The sequence below is a fragment of the Nesoenas mayeri genome, assembly GCF_963082525.1.
Source record: "Nesoenas mayeri genome assembly, chromosome: 1".
NCBI classification, from domain to species: domain Eukaryota; kingdom Metazoa; phylum Chordata; class Aves; order Columbiformes; family Columbidae; genus Nesoenas; species Nesoenas mayeri.
Window position 1 is genome coordinate 18,537,170 of NC_137541.1, and position 26,894 is coordinate 18,564,063.

At 36.2% G+C, this 26,894-nt stretch overlaps 1 protein-coding gene across 1 annotated transcript in view; it reads left to right on the forward strand.

The window, feature by feature from the left end:
• TAFA5 (TAFA chemokine like family member 5) overlaps positions 1–26,894 on the forward strand; it is a gene marked incomplete at both ends in the record, with an annotated part of 338,365 nt that overhangs the window by 77,847 nt on the left and 233,624 nt on the right. Inside the window, one exon of the mRNA XM_080363494.1 lies at positions 24,124–24,210. Within this exon, the coding sequence (XP_080219620.1) occupies positions 24,124–24,210 (87 nt within the window). The remainder of the gene's footprint in view (positions 1–24,123; positions 24,211–26,894) is intronic.

The window sequence follows — 26,894 nt, forward strand, 5'->3', positions numbered from 1 at the left end:
GCCATCCCCAGGCAAGTCCATGGTGAGAAGGCAGGTCAAGCCTATCAAATGCAAGCCAGGAAGTCAAGTCCCCTGTTCAGGGTCAAGGTCCAGATCAACAGCGTCCAGGCATGGTGGTACACTAGCTCAGACAGCAACCAAGGGTGAGAGCCTGAACTCAAATGTGGCGCCTTCACCAAGGAGTGGGGAGGCCACTGCTTCTCACAGCAGTCTGAACCCAGGTGATGCAGCTGCACCACGTTGGCACTCTCCTTCAGCACAGGTGGTTGAACCCCAGGAGTGGAAATCATACTTGGGACCCTGAGAAATTCACAAATGATTGCAAATACATTTGCAGTGTTTTGCTGTTTTTTCTCTTAGCTGGTCATACGGAAAATAAATATTGATTTTTTCTAATGGATAGCGGGGAGAAGTAATGAATTTTGACCATTTAATTTCTTACATTATTGTTAACTTGTTAAGTGTTTGAAATGTAGCATTTAGAAAGACAACCTATTATCCTCACATAACACCAGTGTATTTGCAATTCTTGACTTGTAAGTTATATTTAAAAAAAAACCTATGGAATTATTTCTTCTTTTCTTTTTCTTTCACAATATTTTCCTTTAAACAAATTAAATTGAACTTAACAAATCCCTTTCCACTTTCTGTGTCCATCTCGACAATTGTCCTCATTCAACAACCTGAATCCATTGCAATCAACAGTTCTAGAAGATGGCATAATATAAAACACATACATTAACTATACTTTCAAAATTTGTAGGCAAAGTTTGTATATTTCTCAGTTAGACAGCTGCCTTTTGACCATGTATCCAGAAGGCAATTTCATTCTTCATGAAGTGCATAGGAAAACATCAGAAATATCTTCCCATACATTGAAGATCCTGTCTGCTTTGGCAGTGGTTGTACTTAGAACAATAACCTTTTGCATAACAGCTAATGATTAAAGTAGTCTAGTAGGTGAAAGGAGATTAAATTTCACCTTCTGCATTTCTGGCAAGTGGTCTAATAACCAGGCTTTGAGTGTCACAGATAAGAATACTTAAACTGACTCTTCTTGAAGTTGAACCCATATGCCAACAAAAGATTAAATAGTCATGGTACCAGGACAGAAAGTAGAAAAGATCTCATTTTAGTCAAATGGTGTGAGCAATGTGTTTGCATAAATTCAGTCCCAAATACAGTTCCTTGAATGCATGTCTATTTAACATCAGACATTAAACAAATGAACCCATTTCTGCTTTTAGCTGCTATTTTAGAATCAGCATTGCTTGCTCTCCTGGTTACACAATAGCCTAATTTCAAGAAGAGAGATAGGAAATATTTCACACAAGGTGATAACTACAGATGTCTTGTGATTCAATACACAGGGATTCAAGACAGGGATTCAATATTTCTAAGTTGAGATGGAAACCCATCTCACAATTCCAGAATGAATGCTTTAGACACATAGATGGGTTATATGACAACAAATACAATTTCTACTAAGTCTAATATTTTCATTTTCCTCAGAGACACACAGGTAATGTGGACCTAAGCCAGGATAGCAATGGATATAAGGGAATCTGTCACTTTAGAAATCAGCAAAATAACATAATGAGGTTAGATTACTGTATACCTTACTGAAAAATCACAGAATCACAGAATGGTTGGGGTTGGAAGGGACCTCTGGAGATCACCTAGTCCAAACCACCTGCTAAAGCAGGTTCACGCACAGCAAATTGCACAGGAATGTGTCCAGGCAGGTTTTGAATGCCTCCAGAGAAGGAGACCCTACGACCTCTTTGGGCAGCCTGTTCCAGTGCTCTGGCACCCTCAAAGTAAAGAAATTTCTTTTATATTCAGATGGAACCTCCTATGCTTCAATCTGTGCCCATTGCCCCTGAAAAGAATCTAGTCCCATCCTCTTGACACCCATTCTTGAGATATTTATAAGCTTTGATGAGATCCCCTCTCAGCCTTCTCTTCTCCAGGCTGAACAGACCCAGCACTCTCAGCCTCTCATAAGAAAGGTGCTCTAGGCCCCTAATCATCTTCATAGCCCACCACTGGACTCACTCCAGTAACTCCTTTTCCTTCTTAAACTGGGGAGCCCAGAACTGGACACAGTACTCCAGATGTGGCCTCACCAGGGCAGAGTAGAAGAGGAGGAGAACCTCCCTCGACCTGCTGGTCACACTCTTCTTAATGTGCTCCAGGATACCATTGGCCTTCTTGGCCACAAAGGAACATTGCTGACTCATGGTCAACATATTGTCAACCAGATCGCCCAAGTCCTTCTCTGCAGTCCTGCTTTCCATCAGGTCCACCTCTAACCTGTACTGGTTATTCCTCCCCAGGTGCAGGACCCTACACTTGCCAAGTCCAGGTCTTGCTGAATGGCAGCATGGCCTTCTGGTGTGCCGGCCCTTCTTCCCAGTTTGATATTGTCAGGAAACTTGCTGAGACTGCACTCAGTCTCTTCATCCGGGTCACTGATGAACAGGTTGAACAGCACTGGATCTAGTTTTGATCTCTGGGGAACGCCACTAACTACAGGCTTCCAATCAGATTCTGCACGACCCTCTGAGCTCTGCCATCCAGCCAGCTCATGATCCAGCTCACCGTGCTTTCATCCAGGCTGCAATTCCTGAGCTTGCCTATGAGGATGTTGTGAGGGATAGTGTCAAAAGCCTTGCTGAAGTCAAGGTAGACAGCATCCACTGCTTTCCTCTCATGTACCAGACAGTCATACCATCATAGAAGGCTATCAAGTTGGTCAAACATGATTTCCCCTTGGTGAATCCATGGTGACTACTCCTGATAACCTTCTTTTACTCCACATGTTCAGAGATGACATCCAGAATAAACTGATTTAATTGAATTTTAGATTTTAAAATTATGTTTTAGGGAGCATTCTTCTGGATTCTTCTTCTGAGCCACTCTGTGTAAATGAATCAAATAAAACCATAAAAAAAATGGTGTTTTAAAATGCTTTATTGCCTTTTGTTATGACCCATAGAGGAAGGATATATATGATCTGCTTAAAGAGTAAAATTATTTGAATAGGTATCATCTGACACATGGTGCTCCTAAATAAACTCGTTGCCAATAGCTTCCTCATAATAAAATTTCCCTCTGTTGTACCATGAGAGTCTAATGTTCCTAATTTCATTTTATCAAAGAAGGATTCCCAAATGTCTTCAACAAACTTCCAATCATAGCAGTTTTGGAAGCACTTAACATTTACAATTAACACTCTTAAGACTATGTAACAATGTTTTTTTCAGATTGTTAACTTTCTGCTTTATCTGGGAGTTGTATCTCTGGAGAAAATGCAAAATATGGGTCAGTTTAGTTGTTAACCTCTACCTATATTTTTGTTAACTTTTAGAAAACATCTATTTGAATTAATTCAGTCCATCCAAAGTATAGAATCCATCCACAGAAACATTTAAAATACAAAATGACCTTTTCTTTTTAATAACAAAGGCTAACACTTTTTGAAAGAAAAATTTTATGCATTTTTCATTACAAGGTGTGTTTACTTAAATATATTACATAGAATGTAACTCTGTTTTAAAAGTTGCCTTCCACAAAAGGGATTTCTGTATTCATATAAAAATCAACAAACAGTTAAATTAGAGAATAAACACCCAGAATGTTAGCTATTGCCGATAATACAAAATTGCATGCCTCAAATTACATAAAATGATTTATCTGTGTACTGGATAACTGATTTACACCCTTTGCGCACCACCTCAGAACTTTCATTGCATTAATAATGGGAACAGTCAGTTTAACATAATTGATGATGTATAGCACAAGCCAACGTCTGATCTTGGACTAGAACTAATTTAAGGTCTCTATTTTTTTAATTTATCAAAGGTGAGTGAAAGTGGCAGTAAAAAATTGGCTTGGATTTTAAATGCCAAAAGTTCCTTTTAGTGTAATGCTTTTTGCAAAAGGCCGCAAAAGGATATGAGTGTCATACGCTGGTATGAAATCACCATTGGCTCCCATGCTGCTGTACCTTGATGGCAACCAGGCTTTCCCTATAGGGACCTTAGAGATCCTACTGAAAATATATAGTGAGAAGAAATGTGTCACTGTGACATGGATCATATTTCCAATACAAGTGAAAATGCTTTGACAAAATGTCATGGACATCCTAAACCAATACGAATAAACAGGAATACTTTAAATGTAGTCTTTCAAATAGACACCATTGAAATAGTAGCATGCATGTGTAGTGTTAATGTTGTGGGCTTTTTATTACCTTATTTATTGCAAATAAAATAGATTGTGCATCTTCTCCTCTCTCCTGTCTCCAACAGCACACATAGGTTGGTGCACAAAAGTGAAAACAGGACAAGCATATGCAGTACTTCCCAGTATAACTCTTCCAGATTCACACAGCTTAGGTGTTTTCTTGAGACTGATGTAATTTCATAGAATCATAGAATTTGTCACTTTAGTAACTGAATTAAACTTTCTTCTGCATACTTGTCCTGTCTTCTCTTGAATCCATTCACAATCTCCCAAGGATTTCCACAGGTCTGCCTGTGTTGAGAACCATGTACTTTTGTTTTCCTAGAGCATGGCTGCTGCTAGCTTCATTTGATAGTCCCAAGCTCTTGTACCAGAAGAGACAAGGAATACTTGGTCCCTGTCTGCTTCCTCCGTGTAGCCATGATTTTGCCAAACACCATCATTTTCCCTCTTCTAGGCTGAAAATCCATACCACTCAGAAATATTGTTTTGCATGATTTAACAGTAATCCCTGTTTTTATGGTTATATTGACATGTGGGTTTTTTTTAATTCTTCAAGTTAAAACATCTGCTCCAAAACATTAGGCAAAGGCATTCAGGCTAAGAAGCACAAAGTAGTTTTTCATAATCCTCTATGTAATTTGTCATTATTTTTTGTTACATTTTTTCTTGCTTTCCAGGTTGTCTCTAAGATGATGGGGTAGGAGAATTGATAGTGGAAGCAGAAATTGCTTTTAAAAACTACTGATATTTGCCTAGCTATTGTTTGGATGATAAATGGTACTGTATGTCTCATTATTGCTAGGATCTACCAACTACTCTGCCTTGCAAATAAGCCAGCAGCCAGTGTTTGAGCCTATAGGCTAATGGCAAGAACTGTGACTCAGAAACGTCTCGATTAACAGAGTACTCTATTTGTCAGGTTGTAAACTGCACTAGAGATGTTATGGTACTGACCTGGGAGCTGGGTACATTTCTATTCTCATATCACCCTATTTGTACAACTTTCCTGAGAAGACCTTATATCCAAAATGGTATAGTTCAGGGCTCAGTGAGCTTTCTATCTTTAGCACTGCTTCAGTTAGCCTGCCACTTCCCATTTGCAGATGTGAAACTTCAATTGTCTTCCTGTAATTCAGCTGAATGCTTAAGAGCTCTGTACCGTATTGCAAGGCATTTGAGTTTCCTGTAGTTTCTTATCTGAAAATATGAATTAGGATTGTCTATCTAAAGTTTTGTGGTTTTTACATTAAATTACTCTTCCAAATAATAGGAATACATAAAAGGCATACAAAGGCAGGAAACTAATGTTCCATTATTTCCCAAGTTGTCTTCTGTTGTTAGTTATTTCACTGATGTACCAGATTCCACATTTCCCTCTGTGTTACACTTTCATGCTGTGCTTTTGTAGTGGGTATTTTAGATAGTGGCTATTGGACATCGACATAATATCACTGCTATTTAAGCAGTGTGGAAAATTGTTTTTTTAAAAAAATTATTGAAATGTGAATAAAGCATTTTTTATGACCCTTTTTAAAAATATAAGCCAAACAATCAGAAGATTTTTTATGAGTACATGTATTTTATAAGTGCTGTTTTCTACTAGCATGGTTTCCCTCGGATTCTGTATTTCCAAAGAGAATGGCAACATTTTCTTGTACAGAATTCTGTTTTGGCACATTGCTAACAGCAGTAGATGTTAGATACTGTCTATTACCCTGCCTCTGCCAACAACCATGAACGGAATGTTTGCATCTGCTTTGAGCCATGCACCAAATTGGAAACAGTTGTCATGCTTATATTGTGCCTGCACAATTGACTGATGACAACTACCCTTCAGAGTATATGGGGGGATTATGCCTAATTATTTTTACTGCAGAGCTGGGAACTTAAGAAAATCCTGTGAGCAAATCTTGGATAACTTAAAGTTTAGGAATAATAGGGTAGTGAGAGGAAGTAAGAAAAGGATAGGAATTTGTCTGAAGCCAGAAAACAATGTTTCAGAAGTAGATTCATCCTTTCACCTTGAATATTTTAAATGTTTGAAAAGGTCTGTAGCTGCTGATTTTTATTTTTATTTCATTTGTAATTACTATAAATACAGCAATCAGTACTACACTTTCCCATGACATTTCCTAATTATTTCCTGGTAGTTTCTCCTCCTTTCCTGGAAGTAATAAGGTTTTCTGTGCATTACATGTGGCTTTGAGGTACAAAGCTCAGTAATTTTGTGCCAAAATTATAACTTTCTTTTTAGTATTGGCACATTTTTTTTTTCTCACAGAAATTACATTAGCTTAACCAAACCAGTAAGAAAAAGAGCAATTGATTTTTCTTGAAAACTGAAATTCAATTGAGATATATTTACTTTTATTTTAAAAAATATAGTACAGTTCATGTATCTGTAACATGTATCTGAAACCAGATACATTAAGATTAAACCAGATTTTGAGTCAAAGGAATGGTAAAGCCTTTGTTCATATATTATGTTATTTGCAATCAAAAGGTCATCTTTAAAACAAATTATTATTTTCTTAATTTAATTAAACATGAAACTACTAAAATAACAAGGAAATTATCTGATTATCATATTTGGATTCAACTCATATTAAATTTGGCTTGGTTTTAAGCATACTTGAAATTTCTGTAAAGAAAACTCTTTGTATATTCATTTATAATGCATATATATATATATTATATATATATATGAAATACTTTAAAAAAATGCAGTCATAGTTAACCTGTGTGTTGATTTCTGTGCTTGTTCTTTTAAGTCTAAATAAAGCCATTGTACTGTATCAATTGTTTTAAAGTTGTCACCCATAAGCAGGAATACTTAACTGTTTCTTGGAAATGAGATCATACCCAAGTAATAAGTTGGTCTGATGTGATAATCTCTTTCAAAGGGAAAAGCATCTAACTTTCCAGGTTTTGAATGAATTTGCTTTAAGAATAGTAACCTAATGTGTTCCTATGCTTTACTGATTGCATTTTTTCACAGAAAGGAAAAGTACCTCTGACTGTAAACATATATGTCAGAAATATTTGATATATTTTGCATGTATATGCTTACATGTATCAAATTGAAAGTGTTGGACTTTTAAACTCTCATCAGTGTGAACAGTTATCGTGACTACCTGAGACTTCGTGACTATCTTGACTTCAGTAAAGCCTTTGAGACAGTCTCCCACAGCACCCTCACAGCTAAGTTGAGGTGTGGTCTAGACAATAGAGTAGTGAGGTGGGTTGCAAACTGGCTTAAGGAGAGAAGCCAGAGAGTGGTAGTCAATGGTGCGGAGTCTAGTTGGAGGCCAGTATCTAGTGGAGTGCCTCAGGGGTCAGTACTGGGGCCAATATTATTCAATATATTCATTAACGATTTAGACGAGGGAATAGAGTGTACTATCAGCAAGTTTGCTGATGACACTAAGCTGGGAGGAGTGGCTGACACGCCAGAAGGCTGTGCTGCCATCCAGCGGGACCTGGACAGGCTGCAGAGTTGGGCGGAGAATTAGCTAATGAAATTTAACAAGGAAAAGTGTAGAGTCCTGCATCTGGGCAGGAACAACCCCAGGTTCCAGTATAGGTTGGGAAATTACATATTAGAGAGCAGTGTAGGGGAAAGGGACCTGGGGATCCTGGTGGACAGCAGGATGACCATGAGCCAGCACTGGGCCCTTGTGGCCAGGAAGGCCAATGGCATCCTGGGGTGTATTAGAAGGGGGGTGGTTAGTAGGTCTAGAGAGGATCTCCTTCCCCTCTACTCTGCCCTGATGAGACCACACCTGGAATATTGTGTCCAGTTCTGGGCCCCTCAGTTCAAGAAGGACAGGGAACTGCTGGAGAGGGTCCAGCATAGGGCAATGAAGATCATTAAGGGAGTGGAGCATCTCCCTTATGAGGAAAGGCTGATGGAGCTGGGTCTCTTTAGTTTGGAGAAGAGGAGACTGAGGGGTGACCTTATTAATGTTTATAAATATATAAAGAGTGAGTGCCATGAGGATGGAGCCAGGCTCTTCTCAGTGGCAAACAATGATAGGACAAGGGGTAATGGGATCAAGCTGGAACACAAGAGGTTCCACTTAAATTTGAGCAAAAACTTCTCAGTGAGGGTGACAGACACTGGAACAGGCTGCCCAGGGACGTTGTGGAGTCTCCTTCTCTGGAGACATTCAAAACCCACCTGGACATGTTCCTGTGCGACCTCACCTAGGAGTTCCTGCTCCAGCAGGGGGATTGGACTAGATGATCTTTTGAGGTCCCTTCCAATCCCAAACATACTGTAATGGTGAATAACCTCACGCAAATAACCTGTGTGCTGACACAGCTAATTGTCCTAAGTTGTGGGCCTGTTCTGTGGTTTACTGTTGTTCACAACAGAATATACAGATTCTAACACAGATACTGCTGAAGAACTTCAGTAGGCAATGCAACTTAAGATCACTGAGAAAGCCACATAGTTTCTCTAAAACTGTAAAAGTAAAAGCATGCAAAGCTATGTATTTCACCAGGAACACTGATCGGAATTTATTGCACAAGCCTTATTAAGATACTTTTCCTGTATATCTGCTTTTTGTAATTTCTAGATTTCTTTTTTTCAAGAAAACAAGTCTTGCATAGAGGACTTTATTTTGTTTAATTTTGGAGGGGTTTGCTTTCAACTTTCAGTGGAATTCCTACTGTGAAGTATATTTTCTTTAACTACTTTTATGTATTTTCCTACTGCAGTAATGTTGGCTAATGGTGTTTGCATACAGCATACATGGTGGCTTTGCAAAAAGAGAGTAAGCAAAAGCAGGATCTCACAGCCAGCAAGTGACAGTCTCAGCACAGGTGCAATATTTGAGGTCAGTGCAGCAGAAGGTACTGAGATACTGCTCAGCTGAGATCCTTGGTCCTTAGCAGATGAGTGGAATCCCTGACAAACTGAAAAAATATTGCTGGGTTGAAGAAAATCTCTACATTACAGACAGTCCATATACAATTACACCAATGAAAGCAGCCACTGACGTGAACTCTGATTATTGTACTGTGTAGGAATTTGGCAGTGATAAAGGCATGTAGGCTAAGTTTGTTGAGAAAATAATTTCTCACTTAGAAATTGGCCCTGAATTGTTGCCAGTGGATTCCATCTCTAAAACTCATTGCATCATAAAAATTGTAATAAAAAGTAAGTGCTGTCACAGACACAGTGCATACATAAACCATCCTTAAGAATGGGCATTTGAGATACTGAAACAAAAATAATACATTTACAAACTATGCAAAGTCATCACAGCCAATAAGGTGATAACCCAGTATCAGGCTTTACTTGCTATTCTCTGCCACCAGAGATATTGCTGCATAAAGTTTAGAAATGATTCATAGGTCTCTGGTGAATTTTGAACTTTGAAATTCAGAAAACAAGATACAGAAATATAGAAGTCTCAAAGGAAACTTCTGTTTCCTTTGCTGTGGTTAGGAGAGGTGCAGACAGGGTTGGCAGAAGGACTCTGAGGGTACCGGAGAGAGACAGACTTCTTCCTGGGGAGAAGATAAGACTGATGGGAAAGAGGATCTAGGAAACCTTCTATGACCCTGGTAACAGATGGACATAAAGGTGCAAATGTACATGTTTGGTGTTTGGAGAAGTGTTGAAATGATGTGCTTTTGTGTCTGCCTATTTTGCCTAATATCTATCATGTTTCAATAATTCACACATTGAGCTCAGTTTTACATCAGCTGCTTGGTCAAGGTAGGGTGTATTGATCATTATAGGAACCAAAGTAAGTTGAAAATATTTAATTCCGTCCACCCATAACCCTTATTGTCTTGCAAAATTCTGCTGCAGTTGCATACATTCATTTGGCAGGTTTTCATTCTTTGTTGCTTTGTTTGCACAGCACAGAATAATGGCAGTAACATTTCATTAAGAGACAGCCCTGCTAAGAACTAATAAAAGCTTACTGTTGTTTATAGCTGCTCTATAGATTTGACTCTCCTTTGGCAGGTATAACTTTTTTTCTGTCATGTCCTGACTGTTTATAATTGTATGCAGCCCTTGTAAGTAAGCTATTTATTGCTTTTGCTAGTACTTTTATGTCAGAATAGATATGTACCATTGTATATATGAGTTTTATGTTTGGTTTGTGTACATTGATCTATAGTAGTGGATTAATTTTAAAGAGTCTATTCACATGGTGTTTTGTGACAGCATATTTCACAGAATCAGGGACAGGTATGAACTAAATTTTTTGTGGAAAAAGTTTGGTCCTTGTTTTTTAAACTTTAAACAGTCATTTTTTGAAATAATAGTTACTCCAGGGCTGCACAGCAGTTGCATGCATATATCATTTTCAGAGTGAGCTGTTAGGGGACAATGAACTAATGTACAGCAAAGACAGGAAGACTTTTTTGAAGACTCTATTTCTAGTGTCTTCTGTAAGAAGATTAGCAGAGTGTCTTTGCTATCTGTATCCTCCTTCTGCAGGAGACTATTGATGGTGTATGAGAGCTTAGACGTGCACACAAAGGAATAGTTAATGAAGTCTCCTCCTTCAGGTTGTATATGATGATACGTAAAGCTATTCATATCTATTGCAACATACTGGTACTTTCAGTAACGAAGGCATGTCTCACCAGGAATGGAGGTTTGCTGCTTACACTGAAAAGCTGAGGAACCCTGGCAGGCTAGATGCATTGTTTTTTACTTCAAGCACTTCTGTGACTGAAGAGGTTGAAATAGTGACTTTTTCTTCAGGAAAATACTTTCTGTGGCATGATACTGATTTTTCCATCTAAATTAATTAAACTAATACTGTAAACAAACAAACAAAACAGTATTAGTAGACAAATCTGTAGTACTTTGGCTTATTTCTTCAATAATTGAGCTAATTCAATCTATGTTTTCCACAAAGACACATCAGTAGTGCAGCATGATGCTCAATTAATTACAACTCGGCAGTATAGTGAAAGGAAGAGAGCCCCAAAATCTGTTTTGCTTGCCCCAGAATAAGCCATCAGGTAAATCAATGTATCTCTAGAATTGTAGAAATTGGGCAAATTAACTTGCTAACCCAACTTACCACACTTAAGCCTCCTATTTTATAGTCTAATGAGAAAATAAAACACCACATCATAAATGAAAAACTCTCCTATTTTTTGTGTCTTTTTTTCATAACCATGGGAAGAAAATGGCAATGTCTGAGACGTTTTTATATGTGCATGTGCATTTTTCAGCTTATGTGCTTCAGCCTGATTCTATGGTAATTTTATTAATTCTCTGTTCTCTTCATATTGTTTTAGTAATAAAAGGGGATGGATATTTTACTAGCAGATTTTTTGCTTTTCACAGATGAACACTTGGTGATGGAATTTGTGGTGTTGATTATCTGCTGCTTATTGCAGTCTGTGATGAGAAATGGTCAGTCTGGATTTCCTTAAATGATTCAAGTCCAACAGAATGTTTAGCATTTATTGCTAAAAGAAAGCCAAAGGAACCCCTAGAGTGGTCACTGTAGATATAGGGATATGCTATCTTTGAGCTATGGTGGAAGCCAACCTGTCTTCACAGTTAATAATATACATTACATTGTTCTGCAAATTTGTTTCCCAAATAAATACAACATTATATTGTTTTGGTTTGCCTCAGATTTATTAACTACATTTGCAAACTTTTCCGAATAAACCTCCATACAATTTATTCACCATAGTTCAGACCTGAATTTCTCTTGCTTTCCCTGACTGCATCTCAGTGTTCCTTTTCTTCTCCCCAGTTGTTTTCAACATATAGTTAAAATTATCACCACAAGGTGGAGTTCTGAACTTTCTGGCATGAACTATCTCTTCATCATATCCACAAGGAGTAAACATAAATTCCTCTTAACTACTATAGTTCAATTATATCTAAAATTTGCAGGGACATTTATGAGTATAAACATTCAACAGAAAAATGCAATACTTTGGAACTATTTCTATGGTCTAAATAGAGTCATTATGCATAGTTAGTGTTGGTTTTACACCCGGACTTTTTAATATCTTCTTGTATGGTATGTGCATAGATGACCCAAAAGGAAAAAAAAAAAAAAAAAAAAAAAAAAAGGTGGTAGATTTACTATATAAGAATATTTTTTTCCATTTTCTTGTATTCACTAAGAACCACAGTCTTGCAACACATGAAAGATGTTGCTGCAGATGAGCTTATTAGTGCTTACAGAGAAGGAATTTTCTGGCACTTAAAGTTTTTGGAAGGAAAACACCATCTGCACTTATCACCTATATAAACAACGAGGTTTTATAGTGGAGTATTTGGTACAATTAATTGGCTGTTTAAAGGAATTTTATTGTGCTCAGTTGTTGAGCTGAAATGGTTTCTTGCTTTGCAACTCTGACAAGATTTTCAAACACATATAGATATAACAAATGCATAGTTTTAAAGGAATTTCTTTGTCTTCTATGAAAATAGTGGTTTATCATTTTTTTTTTTTTTAGTTCATTGTAGATGGCAACTTTTACATATGTGTAGCTCACATCTGAGTTTGAATAGCTTAACTTGTGTCTTTAAACAGATAAGCTTTAGAGTCCGAAAAGGATGGCAGCGCTTTTCGTGTTTTCTGAGGTAATTAGCTGCTGGAGTTAATTGGAGGAGCTGCAGCGGTGCGAGGGCCATGGGCGCTGCGGTGCTTGTGGTGCTGAACGGACAGCGCAGAGCGGCCCGCGCTGCGTCGCGTCCGCGGTGACATGGGGACGAGCGGCACAGAGTCAGAGTATGGAAACGACCAGTTAAAAGTTTTTAAAAGTGCATTTATAATGAATCTTACAGATTATAAACAATTAGTTGCAATGTTCTTCTTCCTTATGGAATACACCACAATTTCTGAGGTCATACAAACCTGCCCTTTAGGAGGGCTGTGATAAAGTCCTTCCTTTAAATGTTTCTGCTTTAATACTTAGTAGAGGAAGCAAACTAAGATATCAGGTATGGCTTTGTTGGTTTTGTCTTGTCACTCTCTTTTTTCTTTTGTCATTAAATCTTTGCATTAATTTATACCATGATGTGAGATTGCCCATCAGCTTCCATGCAAATCCCTTGTTTTGGGATGTCACGCAATATGATTTTAATTTATGTTACTCAGTAGTGATGAAAAGTTCAAACTATTAAGCTTTAATTGAACAAAACAAAACCAGCAGAATTATAAAGATGCAATTAGCACTTTGCTTTAATTTTTGTTAACCCATTTACTCAGTCATTAGGAATTTAATTTCTGATATTTTGAGCAAACTTTGAAAACTCTATTGATCTTTTCACTTTTCATATGCAATGCATATGTTTCTCAGTTTACAAGACAGCCAAACAAACCCCTCAAACAAAAAAAAAAAACTTTTCTCTGGAGGTAGACATGAGAAATACCCTTCTGAATAAATACTAAATTCAGTAGTTTACACATATAAATGTGAGGATATGCTTATTAGGGACCAAGAAAGTTTTTTAATTATAGTTATAGTAAATGATCTAATTAATGACCAGAAATGATGTCTTGATGGGCAGAGACAGAAAGAATTCTAATCTAACTCTTCTACTAGTTCTTTCTGTGGCATTAAATGGCTCACAATGTGTTCAGTGTCTGAGCTCAAATCATCCCTAAAATGTTTAAAATAATTATCTGTCACACCTTGTGTGACCAGGCTCTCAGCTTAGTACATGGGCCCACTTTCTCTTAAGCTTCAGCAGAAGCTAGTACAAAACCAGATTTTAGAACACAATTTGCTTTTGTATATTTTAAATTCCTGAATGAGAGTTGCAGTTCTGTTGACAGCAGTATTTATTAAGAATTAGTTGTTGAAATTTTTCTAACAATATGTTGTTTTCCATATGCCATAATTAAAACCTTCTAAACGAAAGTTTCTTTTCTTTGTCTTTTCAAATTTTAAATAATGCTGCAACTCCTGGCCATCCCATAAAGGAAAATATTATCTAAATTCAGACGTAGTGATTTTCTGATATTAAAAATAAACAGAACCATTCACTCATTACAGAGCTAAACTTGAATTTATGCAAAATGCCAGTTGTATGTTTAAGAAACCTTAATGATGCAATATACTTACAAACTTCTGAGATCTAGATTAAATTTCACAGAATTATCTTTTGTTCATCTTGTAGCCGTATAAAAGTCTTGGGCTAAGCAGAGAGTGATCTTAGAAATCATCTTTAAAAGCAACACAAAATGAACATACATTTAGAATAAATGTAATACTCTCATCTAACTGTTTTGGTGGACGGCTCCTTGATAGTTATTCACATTGGCTTTTCAAGCTGAAACTAGTTACATTTTGCTAGAGATTGCAGGTACTGTTCTAAAGCAGATGCACATTATAATGAAGAAGGTGTTTATTAAATAAGAGCAATGAGAAGAAGCAGAAAAAATAATCCTACAAGTACAGAATGTTTTTTAACTCTTTGACAAAAGAGCAGTGCTGATCCTTGCATAGTTTGGTTACTATTTCCATAAGTTGCCTACCCATTTCTCCAAAAATGCTTTCTAATTATCATGATGATATTAGCCATGTTGGTAAGAATGTAATTTACAGTTAGCCTTGAATATATCAGCCTTTTAGGAACTAGGATAGGAACAAGATGTCAAATGGTCATGTTTGAGACAGGGCCATGATGAGAATGGCTTTAAAATGTTGCCTTAAACCTCCAATTTTGGCAATAATCACCGTTAGCTGTGTTAGTTCAGGTTTTTTGTCAGTATTTTGAAAATCTCTGTTTTGTAAACAGTCAAGTAGGTGTAATTTTAATACTGAGCATATCACATAAATACTATATAAATTTTGGAGCAAAAGCACTTTATCTGCTTAGCTTATGGCCAGGACTCATGTGGAGTTTACTGCAGTATCATTTCTATGGACATGGAAGCCCATGGAAGACAGAGCTTTGCTGTGGTGGCCTATAAATACATGTGTTAGCTAGTATCACATGCTACTGTTAAGCTGAACAACACCACTCCCGTCACCCTCTTCTATTAGAAATGGTTTCCGATGTCAGAAATAAGAGCATGACTCCACTTGAAAGTATTATTTCTTAGAACCAAGTCCTTCTGGCTGTCCTTCAAGGCTTGACATTGTATAGTCGTGATTATTTGCTGAAGTAACTTCTCCAAAAATTTGTGAGCGCATCAGTAACTCCAGGGAAGCAACCCCTTCCTAATTTGCAGACAGTGGCCATCACTTTCTCTTTTCACTAAGATATAGATCAAGAACAATAAAGATCCCAGTCACAACTGAACTGGAATTGTAGTTTATGGTTCTTCTCTAGTTTAATGTTGACCCAGCATCAACTGCAAATATTTAATAATACAGATCAAAGGCCCTGTTTTGGTTAGTTGCATTACCTGACTGCAAGGAAAGTGCTACTGTCTGTCTTGGGATTTCAGACTTTGGATGTTATGAATCTGAATCATTCATTCTCACCATATTGAGTACAATGTATTCATTAAATTCTTAAACACAAGACATTAACTTTTGCCAAAGAATTAAAAAACCTTACTCTAATAGTGGCAGGATCAGAAACAGGTAAACTAAAGATGGTCCTGCAACTTGTGTTTTAATATCAGAAGTATACTGTAACTATACATACTCACCATAACTAAATATACTATATGCTATAACAATGTAACTGTTGCATATTCCAGACTTTAAAATACTTATTTTACTTATTTTTCTAGTGTAAAGAAGACAGAGAAGTCTCACAATCTTCTCTCATTTGTCAAGTGGTCTCACAGTAGGTTTGTGAGTGGATAGGCACCAGACTTTCCTAAGTTGTCTTTATCTTTCGGAAGACTTTATTCCGGTTTAGCTATTCCCAGCAGCTCCCTACCATTGGATATCACTTGCATTTCTATGAAAATAATGCACATACTGGACCTTTTCATGTGACCACAAAAAGCAAGATCCTAAAAACAGACTATACAACAAAGGTAACTCATGCAAGGAATTCAAAATGTAAGTCATAAAGTAGACTACCAGCCCAACAAAGTAATTTTGCAGTACCTGGGTTATTTCTAACTTTTTCTTTTCTTTTTTCTTTTTTCTTTCTTCTTTTGCATATGTTTTAATTTCTTCAGTATTTGTTAATTTCTTCAGTATTTGTTTTAATTTACTGAAGTTTATAATTAAAATGGAGTGGACTATGATAGAACATCTAAATATCTGCTACACGCAGGTTTAATAGAATTTCTTTGGTGTAGCTTTTGCTGCACCCAGAGTAACATGAAGAAGGTCATGTTTTTGCATTATTTCTTTATCCTACTTCTTGTCTTCAACTAGAATTATTTGCTGGTCCACATCTATTGTGGTGCAGATGGCAAACTGGATCATAATAGTTTAGTCTGTATGCTTAGCACTTGAATATGAGATACATAGTTCTGTGTTTGTTGGGTTCCAGTTGGGTTCCCATCTTTTGACTGTATTACTCACTGATTTCCTTAGGGTGTATCTGACAAGACAAAGTAGCATTGTCTTCGTGGAAACAGCTGGACAGACATTATTTTCCTGAGAATATCAGCAGTTATTTTCTTATGGTACTTCTTCCTGTAGACTGAACTATGTCATTATACAAATGTTACTGCACATATGTATGAACATAATTATGACTCTTTAACCACTGACAGTGCAATTATTTTTTTAAAATTCACTTAAATTAATACCAGATGTTATATGATTAATTCTTCTGTTCAAGAAAGACTCAACAATTTGACTTACATAAAATTTTGCTATCAACTTTTATTTCTTCAATTTTGCCAAAAGATTGGTTAGGTTTTGCTTCAATTATTCTGACAGGATAAAAGACAATAGGCATACATTGAAATATAAGAAATTCCATTTAAACATTTAAACCCACTGCACAGCTAGATTTCTAATTGTCTTTTAGAATTAATTTGTGAGACTGATGATCATTAATCCAGGCAATGAAAGTGAGACCTTTCACAAGAGAGAACGAATTTTCCTCACTTGTGGCATTCTTGAAGATCTCACCTCTATATGTTCTTGACAGTCTGTGAGCCTTTGGTAAAATTAGCACAATGCTGCTCATGAACAAATGTCAAGTAAGATTTTATGATATTTTTGTTCACTGGATCATCATCATTCTCTTTGCTGGTCATGTCGATGGTTGTTGCCCATTTTAAGTGAAACTGTCCATTTCAACTGATACTTAAAATTATCCTTTCATGGATGTGGTCTTCCTATGAGGGACAATAAGTGCTATTGTCTGAACCATTACAACTAGCTGGGACTCCTACAGCTTGCTTAGCTCCATATGTTCATATTTAACAGCTTAACTTCCAGTTTCCAGTATGGGATTCCTGTGGCTTTCTTCATTAGTGTTTGGCCAGGCACTCCACAAATGTCTCAGCAAGAGGGCCCTTGCTAACATCTTGTAAGTGGGCTCTCTGCTACCCACTTTTAGCTTCAGTAGTCTTTCCTTCCAGATTTTCTGAAAAGCATCCTGTGGGTTCCTCCACATTCTAGCCAAAGGTTCCTTTTCTCCTCGAGTGAGGACTTAGCTCCATGTATGTACTTCTGGACACTTGCCAAAAGGTGTATTTTTTTTTTTTATGAATCTTCTATACAGTAACTTCTAAACTGCACATAAATATAGCAATTCTAAGAAGCTATATCCCAGTGAATATGAATTGTTTGTTTAAGGGACAATACCCTTCCTTAGTGTCAGCTATATAGGCTGCCATTTCACATAGTGAAAGTACACTTGTTGATATTATTATGGCTTTTCTATAATTTCAGAAGATAACAGAATAGTTTATCCCAAACATCTGCGTATCTCCGGGGACAAAGTAGGATGAAGAATACAGTAACCTGTTTTAACCAGATAATATAGTCTGATCTCATTTTTAAAAAGCAGACCTAGAGGGGATTATATCTCCAAGAGAGTGCTCCAAGTTTAAAGTCTTCCTTTAGTATTTCCTTAAAAACATTTCCTCCAGTCCTATTTGACTGTTGAAACACTGCATCCCACCTGGAACTAGGAACTATTTAATTCTCGTATTCTTTTGTTTGAGTGCAGTTTCAGTTATCTCCATCCAGGCTCAGTTGCAACAGTCTCAAAAGAAATGAAAGGAGACAAAATGATGATACTAGACACCAGTTTGTTGTCTTTCTTGTAACACTCGTTACAAGTGGCTTATATGTTGACCCAGCAAAGTGGCTTTTATGACACAGGATGATCAATACTCATCACATTGAATAAGACTATGTTTTTGTATGTGCCAATATAGGCAAGTAGCTTATAGGAACAGGCAAAATAACCTTGCCCTGGACTTGGAAGAATCAGAGAAAATTAAAAGCTATGCCTGCAACCTAACTGACTACCTAAGCTCTTTAATAGCAAGAGTCTCTATTTCTCTAATCTGATAATTTTGCTAATGCACAGTCTATCATCTTCATAATTTTTCTGTTACTCAATGGTAATAAAAATGATAATAAAAATCACCCAGAAGTACCCAGTCATTGTGGTTTTCTGATCCTATAGTGAAAGTATGATATGAACTTAAATCACATTTTATCTAAATTTGAATCTTTATGTAGTCTTATAGGGAACAGATATACGGTCCTTCAGAACAGGATGTTCCTTAACATGCTAATCTTGCTTAAGGTAGACTCATAAGGAATTTCCAGTCCAACTAGGAATGCATCAGTTTAAAAGCATATAGAAAGACCAGAGGTAGAGATAAAAGGATGAAGGAAGAAAGACCGAAAAGGAAAGAGAGAGCTGATGGGGGGCAGAGGGAGGAAAGGGGAAAGAGAAAGGCAAAATAAGAGAGAAAGTGAAGCATGGAGGAGGGAATGAGTGATTCTAGAACAGGGGTTCTTGGAGAATAAGTGATCTGAATAGCTGTTTGTACTATTTGTACAGTGATTAAATGTGTGTGTTAGACAAATAGATCTGAGGACACAATCTAGTCTATACTCTTATGTGACTAAGGATCACTCCTGATGGATATTTATTTAACTTGGTCTTAAAGACGTGTTGAGATGTGGTTATCCTATCAATGATAATCTGCTTCATCATTTAACTGTCCTGATAGCTGGGCTGTTTTCAATTAGTATCTAATGTAAATCTCCTTTGCTATACTGGTAGCTCTAATTAAAACCAGGTCTAATTTATCTACATCTTTCTTAAAACATGAAGCCACAAACTGAGAAAAGTGTTGTTGTCAGGAGACACTACTTACCTTTGTCTTTTGTCTCTGCCAATGCATTCCAAAATTATATTTAACTTTGTTGCAATAATATTATTTTTAGATCATTATTTACTTTATGATCTACTACACTTTCATAGCCTTTTCCATTTTTTATGCAGATTTCCTCTATTTTCTCTTTTATAATTGCTTAGCATTTGAAGAAAAATGTAGTGGCTATGCATCCCCCCTGCCAAAATGAAAGACAAATTGCTGTGTTCCTGATTTAGAAGAATCCTGTTAAAATTTGATCAGATCTCTGAATTAATTAAAATGAATCTAAATTACTGCAAAGCTAAATATATTTATAAATATATTTGCATGACTATAATATTAAATTTATAAGCCAGATTCTGTTCTCTGATATTCAAGGGTAAATACACTTAGTGCAGTTGTCTCTCCAGATTTGACCTCATTAAAACAGAAAATACTGTATATGTCTTATTACAGAAATAGTTTATCCAAAAGGAATTACACAGGGAATACAGCTAGACTGCCTGTTTTTTTTGTTGTTTGTTTGTTTTCCCCAAAAATTCAGACTTCTCTGTATAATGTAACACTTTACATCTTTACATTAGCTGAAAGAAAATATTTTGGTATCAAAATCATGTTCTGGATATGATGCCTCCTGTTCTGAATGTGACGATCAGGGAATTCTCTTTCAATGCTCTCGTATATCAGGACCAGTTATGGCCCATATAACTGTCATTGTTTCAGTAACCTGCAAATTTGTTGCTGTAATGAAGCTTCTTGATAAACAAAGTTATTTTTATTTATTGAGTCAGCAGTTGGATCTACAGCTGAACAGAAAGTCTTATTGTGTAAAGATCTGAGGTTATATGTATCATATTTTGAAATGCTGTATATGGACAGGAGAATATAGTCATGGTTACAGCAGTGGGCAGGAAATCACAGTTTTGAGTCTTGGCTGTGCCACAGACTTTCTGTGTGACTTTGGACAAGCTTCTCTTTGTGCATTAGCTAATAATACTATCTCTATCTCCCAGGGGTGTTGTGAGAATACATTCATTAATGTTTGTAAGGCGCTTGGATACTATAGCGATGGGGCCATATAAGCACTTAGAGAAACAATCCATTTTTGCAACAATGTGCATCTTCCTGACTAAGGACTTTTTTTTGCTGGAAGTTTTTCATAGATGCTTGTTATGAATAAATCTACTTTATAATGATACAGTGAGGTTAAACTGCCTTTTGGAGTGCAGTTTCACTTTAGTATTCAGAACAGGTGTAAACATTCATAAGTTTGGAAGTTGTTCCCAAGGAAAGAGAATACAATTTTTATACTCAGACATTTGAATAGAAAATATACCTCTCCTGATTCATCTGGCTCAAAACATGGAGGATTATTTACATCTGTATCTGTCTCACAAATAGTTTATTCTATTGTAAGCACTTCTCATTACATTGTCTAAACTACCTCCTCAGGCAAGTCATTCCATTGCCTAATTGCCTTTAAAGTTAAACAGTTTGCTCAAATGTCTACCCGATTTTTTCCTTGTGGATATAAGCTGCTCTTTCAGTCTGTCCTTTCTTTATGAAATAACCTTCACTCATACGTGTTCAGTTCAGATACACAACACAGTTATAGCAGGTTAACAAGGTATTGCTTTAGAGCTGATGGGAGGTAAATTGGTAAGCCACTGTAATTTGATTTGATAATTTGCCCAGCTGAGTGCTGTACAGTATTAAAATCTGAATACAAGGCTCAGAGCATTAGCACCAAGGAGAAGAAAAAGAATATCCAATATTCCCAAGGCCTTTGTGGAGGACTTGTTGGTGAGAATAGGGGGAATATGAGCTGCAAAGGCTTCATAAAGGATTTTGGGTTGTTATGGTTTGTTTTGTTCTCATTTGTAGAAACTAGTGGCAGCAGATAAATTATGGAAGTAAGGGGTTTCGAAGGGTATGAACAGTCCCTGAGGAAAGGGAAGAGGGCTCTGCAGTTTTTGAGGCTCAGAAAACAAGGTATCTGTTGTGCTTTTTAATTTGGAGGCCGAGTTGAACTTAATTTTTCAGAGATACAGAAGTATCAAATATAAGTTTCAAAATGTTTATGAAAACAGGCAATCATTAGAAGAGAAAGACCCTATAAATATTCCAGTGGTGGGAACAAATACTATGTCCTCTCCTACCATATTAAAAGTAGAGAATTTACATGGTCCCAGCTGTAGGAAAGCAAAGCTTGCAGTCAATTACAAGATGTCAACATACAGGGGAACAGGCCTCATTTGTTGTGGGGTTCATGGGGTTGCTTGTTTGCTGTGAAGTCCATCCCTTCACTCTTGTTGTTCAAATACATACACAATAGGATTGCTTGTTATAAAGTTCCCCTATGAGTAATAGTGGAAATTCTTCTCAAGATGAATATTGTTTGAAGCTATGGTTAGACTTTCCTCACAATGCAGGAGAGGAGAGCTTTGTAATTTTTTTCCTTTGTATGAGTGTTAGGGATTGAACGGGGTTGATATTGTCCTCTATTATACACATACATGACATATACTACTCTGGACAGAAGAACTAAAAATGAAATAAAGAAGTAAATTACAGTATTGCAGTGTTGTACAAACTTATTACACAAGGGGCCACAAGCATCAACTCCTAATCTTAACTTGGATTCACAACCATGAGGCTGCTCCCAACCTCATATATTGTATCTTGTTTTCTGGGGTTAACTGAAGGCTCCGTACAGTTTGTCAGTAAATACAGGACCCATATTAGAGGATTATTTATCAGAATTCCAGACTTTGTAGTATAACTTGATGCAGGCTTGAATAAAAAAGTATCAATTAAGTCAAGGAGAGGAAGGGTCATTTACAATTGTTAATGAAACATTATTTTCTCCTAGTTGTTTTATACCATAACATGTCTTTTATTTTTTTCCTGTTTCTATTTATTAGGCATTATTTAAGTAAAATCATTTATTACCAAAAATTCCTCTTACAAATATATTTTAATAGTAAGCTACTGCAATGACAATAAAATCTCTACCAAACTATTCAGGAAAAAATGTAACACAAAGGATTGCTTTTATCTTCTTAAAAAATTAGAAAATATTTTACATTTTGTGTCAAACTAATCCTCTTTGATACACTGTGTGCATCACACAAAAAACTAACTGGGATGATAAAGATTAATATAGTTTGAAACCAACAGTTTAAAAAACCAAAAGATGCCCGCTCACAGAACTCAGTTCTGATAGTTAGCCAATTAGAAAAGATGAGCTCCACAAACTGGAAAATTCAAACTGCTGTTAAATTATTTTTTACCCTATATTGTGTCTGTCAAAAGGAAGATATGTATCTTCAGCGGTATATCCTGAAAAGGAAAATAGAACAGTTAAACCTACTGCAGCTATTGCATTTGCATTACTATGTTTTAATGACTGCTTTCTCAAGGATGTTTTTCTGTGTGAGAAGCAGCAGGGTACATAATTGGGAAAGGGTAAGTCCTTTCCTTATGGCAAAGTAAATTGCAGCTGTTTCTCACTGTAGGAGGTCATTGGTCATATACTGATTCTATCCACTTTGGTAGGACAACATATTGATAAACACCTTCATACTTATGGCATGTCCTTAGGACTGATACCAGCTGCACATGTTTACAGCAGCAGAATAACTCTTCCTTGCCGATGCCTCAGACAATACTTACTATACAATTAGATGTTATCCTGTTTATATTATTTGATATTTCAAGTTTGCTACATGAAGTACATACCTGCTTCTCACATCTCCTCTATATTGTTCTGAAGCAATTATGAAAAACAAAACAAAACAAAACAAAGCAAAACAAAACCAACAACTAATGGTTCCTAATGGAAAAAAAAAATAAAAATCTGTTATTTGTAGGCAAAGAGAAAAAAACAATCAAAATGTGGTTGACATTCAAAATACATCTAAAACATCCTTTTTAACCATAACCATTATTCTAGCTAGTATACTGTCTTTTGCTAGTCCCTCATTTCTAGATGTAATTTTCATGTGTTTGGGGAGTTTGATTTGTTCTGGTTTATAGAATTCTGTTAGTTTTCTGTAAAAAAAAGTGGTGTTTTTTTTTTTTTCTTCTGGCATTGTTTCTTCATAAAGAAAAAAACAAAAACAAAACAAAAACAAAACAAAAACAAAACAAAAACAAAACCCAAGGGCAATCTGTGCATCTAACATTTGGTGGCATTAAATTTTAAGTTTTTATTTAACACAATTTTACTTTGAATGCTATAACTAAATAAGTGTTATGTACTATACTATATCTCTTTTATAGGGATGATAGGAATACTTAACTTCTTTCAAAGAGAGGAGAAGGGGGGAGAGAGACTCCTACCAAGTTTCAGTTATGTCAGATGCAGTTGGATGTGTTTGGTTAACTTACAGCTGAAATGATGCAAAAAAACTCTTCAAAAATCAGTGAAGGTCAATTTTATGAATATTGTTCTCTGCATCTGAATGTAGGTGCTACATACAGTAGGATGGTTGTAAGGGGAAACATCAAAGTCTTCAATTCTAAATCTTCAGGTGTGCAGGCTGTTAGACTCCCCAATGTTGTAGTTTATTCTGTGTTCATTTCCTTTTGCATTTTCAGAAGTTATTTCAATTGAATCATTTATGGTTCTTCCATTCAGATTATAAGAGCTATTTTGGAGCGGATAACCCTCAATGGCTGTATATGAGACATTGCCCGGGGTGCTTCCAAGATGCTTTTGAGCTGGGTAAGGAAATCACCAAGTGTTGACACATTCTCAAAGCACTATGGCATGGATTGAGAGCATATAGTTTATAATTATTCTGTGTATTACTGACAGAATAGACTATGCCAGTTTCCTCTGAAATGTTAAATGAAAACAAATAAATATTTTTTGTTAAAAAAAAAGGCTAACAAGTATTTTAAAAAATTAAGTGCAATATCTAATCTGTATGCAGCAATTTATACATAAAAAACTTCCATTCATCATTACCCACTTCTGATGTGTCTACTTGTACTATAGTAGCCATTCAATGTATAATATTACACTAATGTAATGTCATAATATTACCATTATATTAGTATACTGGTAAAGTAAATCATACTCAGACTTTTACTGTGACTTTAAGGTCAAAGTTGTTTCTGCAGGCATGGCTTAACCAATATGCTAGTTTAAGACTTAAACTTGTATTCCTGGATCATCTCTACCATCTGCCTGTTACCTTATGCACTCTTGTTCTGTCAGGAGCAATTAATTATCACGACTCATCTCCTCTTTCAGATATGGACCCAGAAAAGTAAAATCATGGGTTAGTGAGCTTGAATCTGTGCATGAAGGACAGTGGAGACATGGGGTGTTGATGCGGGACAGTCCAGCATGGGCAGGATGCTAAAACCTCCCAGGAGCTGGCACAAAGAATGGTCCATGGTCTACTTTACTCCTTCTCTGTTTAAGGTTAAGCCATGTCTAGGGAGAGTTTATATTCTGCTGTAGAGAAGGATGGTCTCTGTCTTACAATGTTTGTATAAGGCTCTTTTGTAATGTTTCTTCCATCTGAAATCTGGCTGAATCAGCTACAATGTCTCCAGGATTTTTACAGATGTCAGTTTAGGCTGTGCATTGTTACTGCCCTATGTGCCAAGAGTACTATTTTAATATCTGGCATTTTTGTTAAATGACAAAATTTTAGATGCTCCATTTCATGTTGTAATTAAAGCTTTCTATTTTAAAACAATGTAAGCATGCAGAAAAATTGTTCCTATTAGAACAGCATAATTCAAAGCAAAACCAAAAGCTTTTTTGCCTTTTAAAATATGCTTTTCATAAAAAGTTTTGTGAAAAGCTGCTATACAGTAGCTGCTTCATTAACTGTAGTAAGCTATGGGCTGCCTGATGTATCTGGTAGGTATAAGAAACACACTTTGCACAAAACCTGACAGACAATCAAATAATGAATAGGTTGTGCATGCAAGGGAAGGTAATATTAATCTGCAGTTCCTGCCATTATCCCACTCCAGGTGTACATAGATGAGCCTCCAATGCCTTAATTCCACAGAGTCCAGTAATAAATCTCAGAGTAGCTTGCAGTAACCCATTTTCATCCTACAGAACAAAATATGTCTTATGCCATTTAGTATTAACTGGACATATCCCATAATAGCTAGACACTAATACTTATCTTTTTCTTTACTATCAAGAACTAGTGGACTATATTATACATGAATGGCTTGTAAAATTATTGGTTTCTATTTCATAATGACAAACAAGTTTGTGTTCTAAGATTTAAGATTATAAACTTAAAAACTTCTTTCTTTTTTACTTATGCAAGATTTTGGAATGAAGTCCTGAACACAGACCCAGAAGAAACTTAATGTATAAAATTCTGGGCCTCCTTTAATGTCACAGTCTGATGCAAGTGTAGATCTCATGAATACATGAGAGTTTTCAGGTTAAAAAAAAAGAGTGCCATAGTGGTAAAGTCATTTTAATTTATACTTAAAATGTAATAATTGTTCATTTTGTGCATGTAACAATTTTCAACTGTTTTTCTTTTTGAGGTTTTGAATAATTTTTAAAGCATCTGCACTTAACATTTGTCTGAAAAATATTTGTTTCCCCTCCAGTAGTTTATCAGCAACCAAAGATTAGCTCTTGCTCAGTACTATCACCCAGCACACTCAAATGATACAGAGGCAGTTGTTGTCTCTTCTATGTTCAGAACCTGTTTCAACTGTGGAGGTGTCTTGTTTGTTCTGGATATGCTCCATTTTTGCTGCAGCACCCTTTCCTACTTACTACAGTAAGAATCTCTGATGGAAAGAACTAAAACTGTCCATTGTGGCCTGCCTTCAGTTCCTGATAAATTTTTGTGATATCCAGGTTTTGACGTAGAAAGTTAACAGCTAGTACAGAAAATTATCTGGTTAAAGTTCAAGCCATAGCTCAAAGAGATTATTGGTTAAGTTGCCAGCGAGTATGAGTTTATATAGAAGTATAGCAGAATTCACTCTTGCAGAATTTGGATTTTTTTGTTTTGTTTTGTTTTGCTCCCCCCTCCCCCAAGATAAGAGGAAGCAACAAAACCCCCAAATACATTACTTTATTAACTTTTCCATACAATATTGCTATAGGACATTGTAGAAAGGTTTGCTGTGACTTGACTCATAGAGACACTGGTTATTCAGCCTGGCTTTCTCCACGGGTCTCATTTTCAGTTAAGAACTTACTCACTGAATGTTACAGCATTTTAGTTGTGTGCATTTAGGCTAGAACCTCAGGAACTGATGCTGGAAACTGTGGATCATAACTGAATTTCTTTAATTACATGTGTTTTACTATCTTGGTTATAATACATTTTTTTTTTTTTCTGAAAAAGGAGTAAACAATTGCATTTTGAGAAGGTTAAAAAATCCAGATGATCTTAAAATATA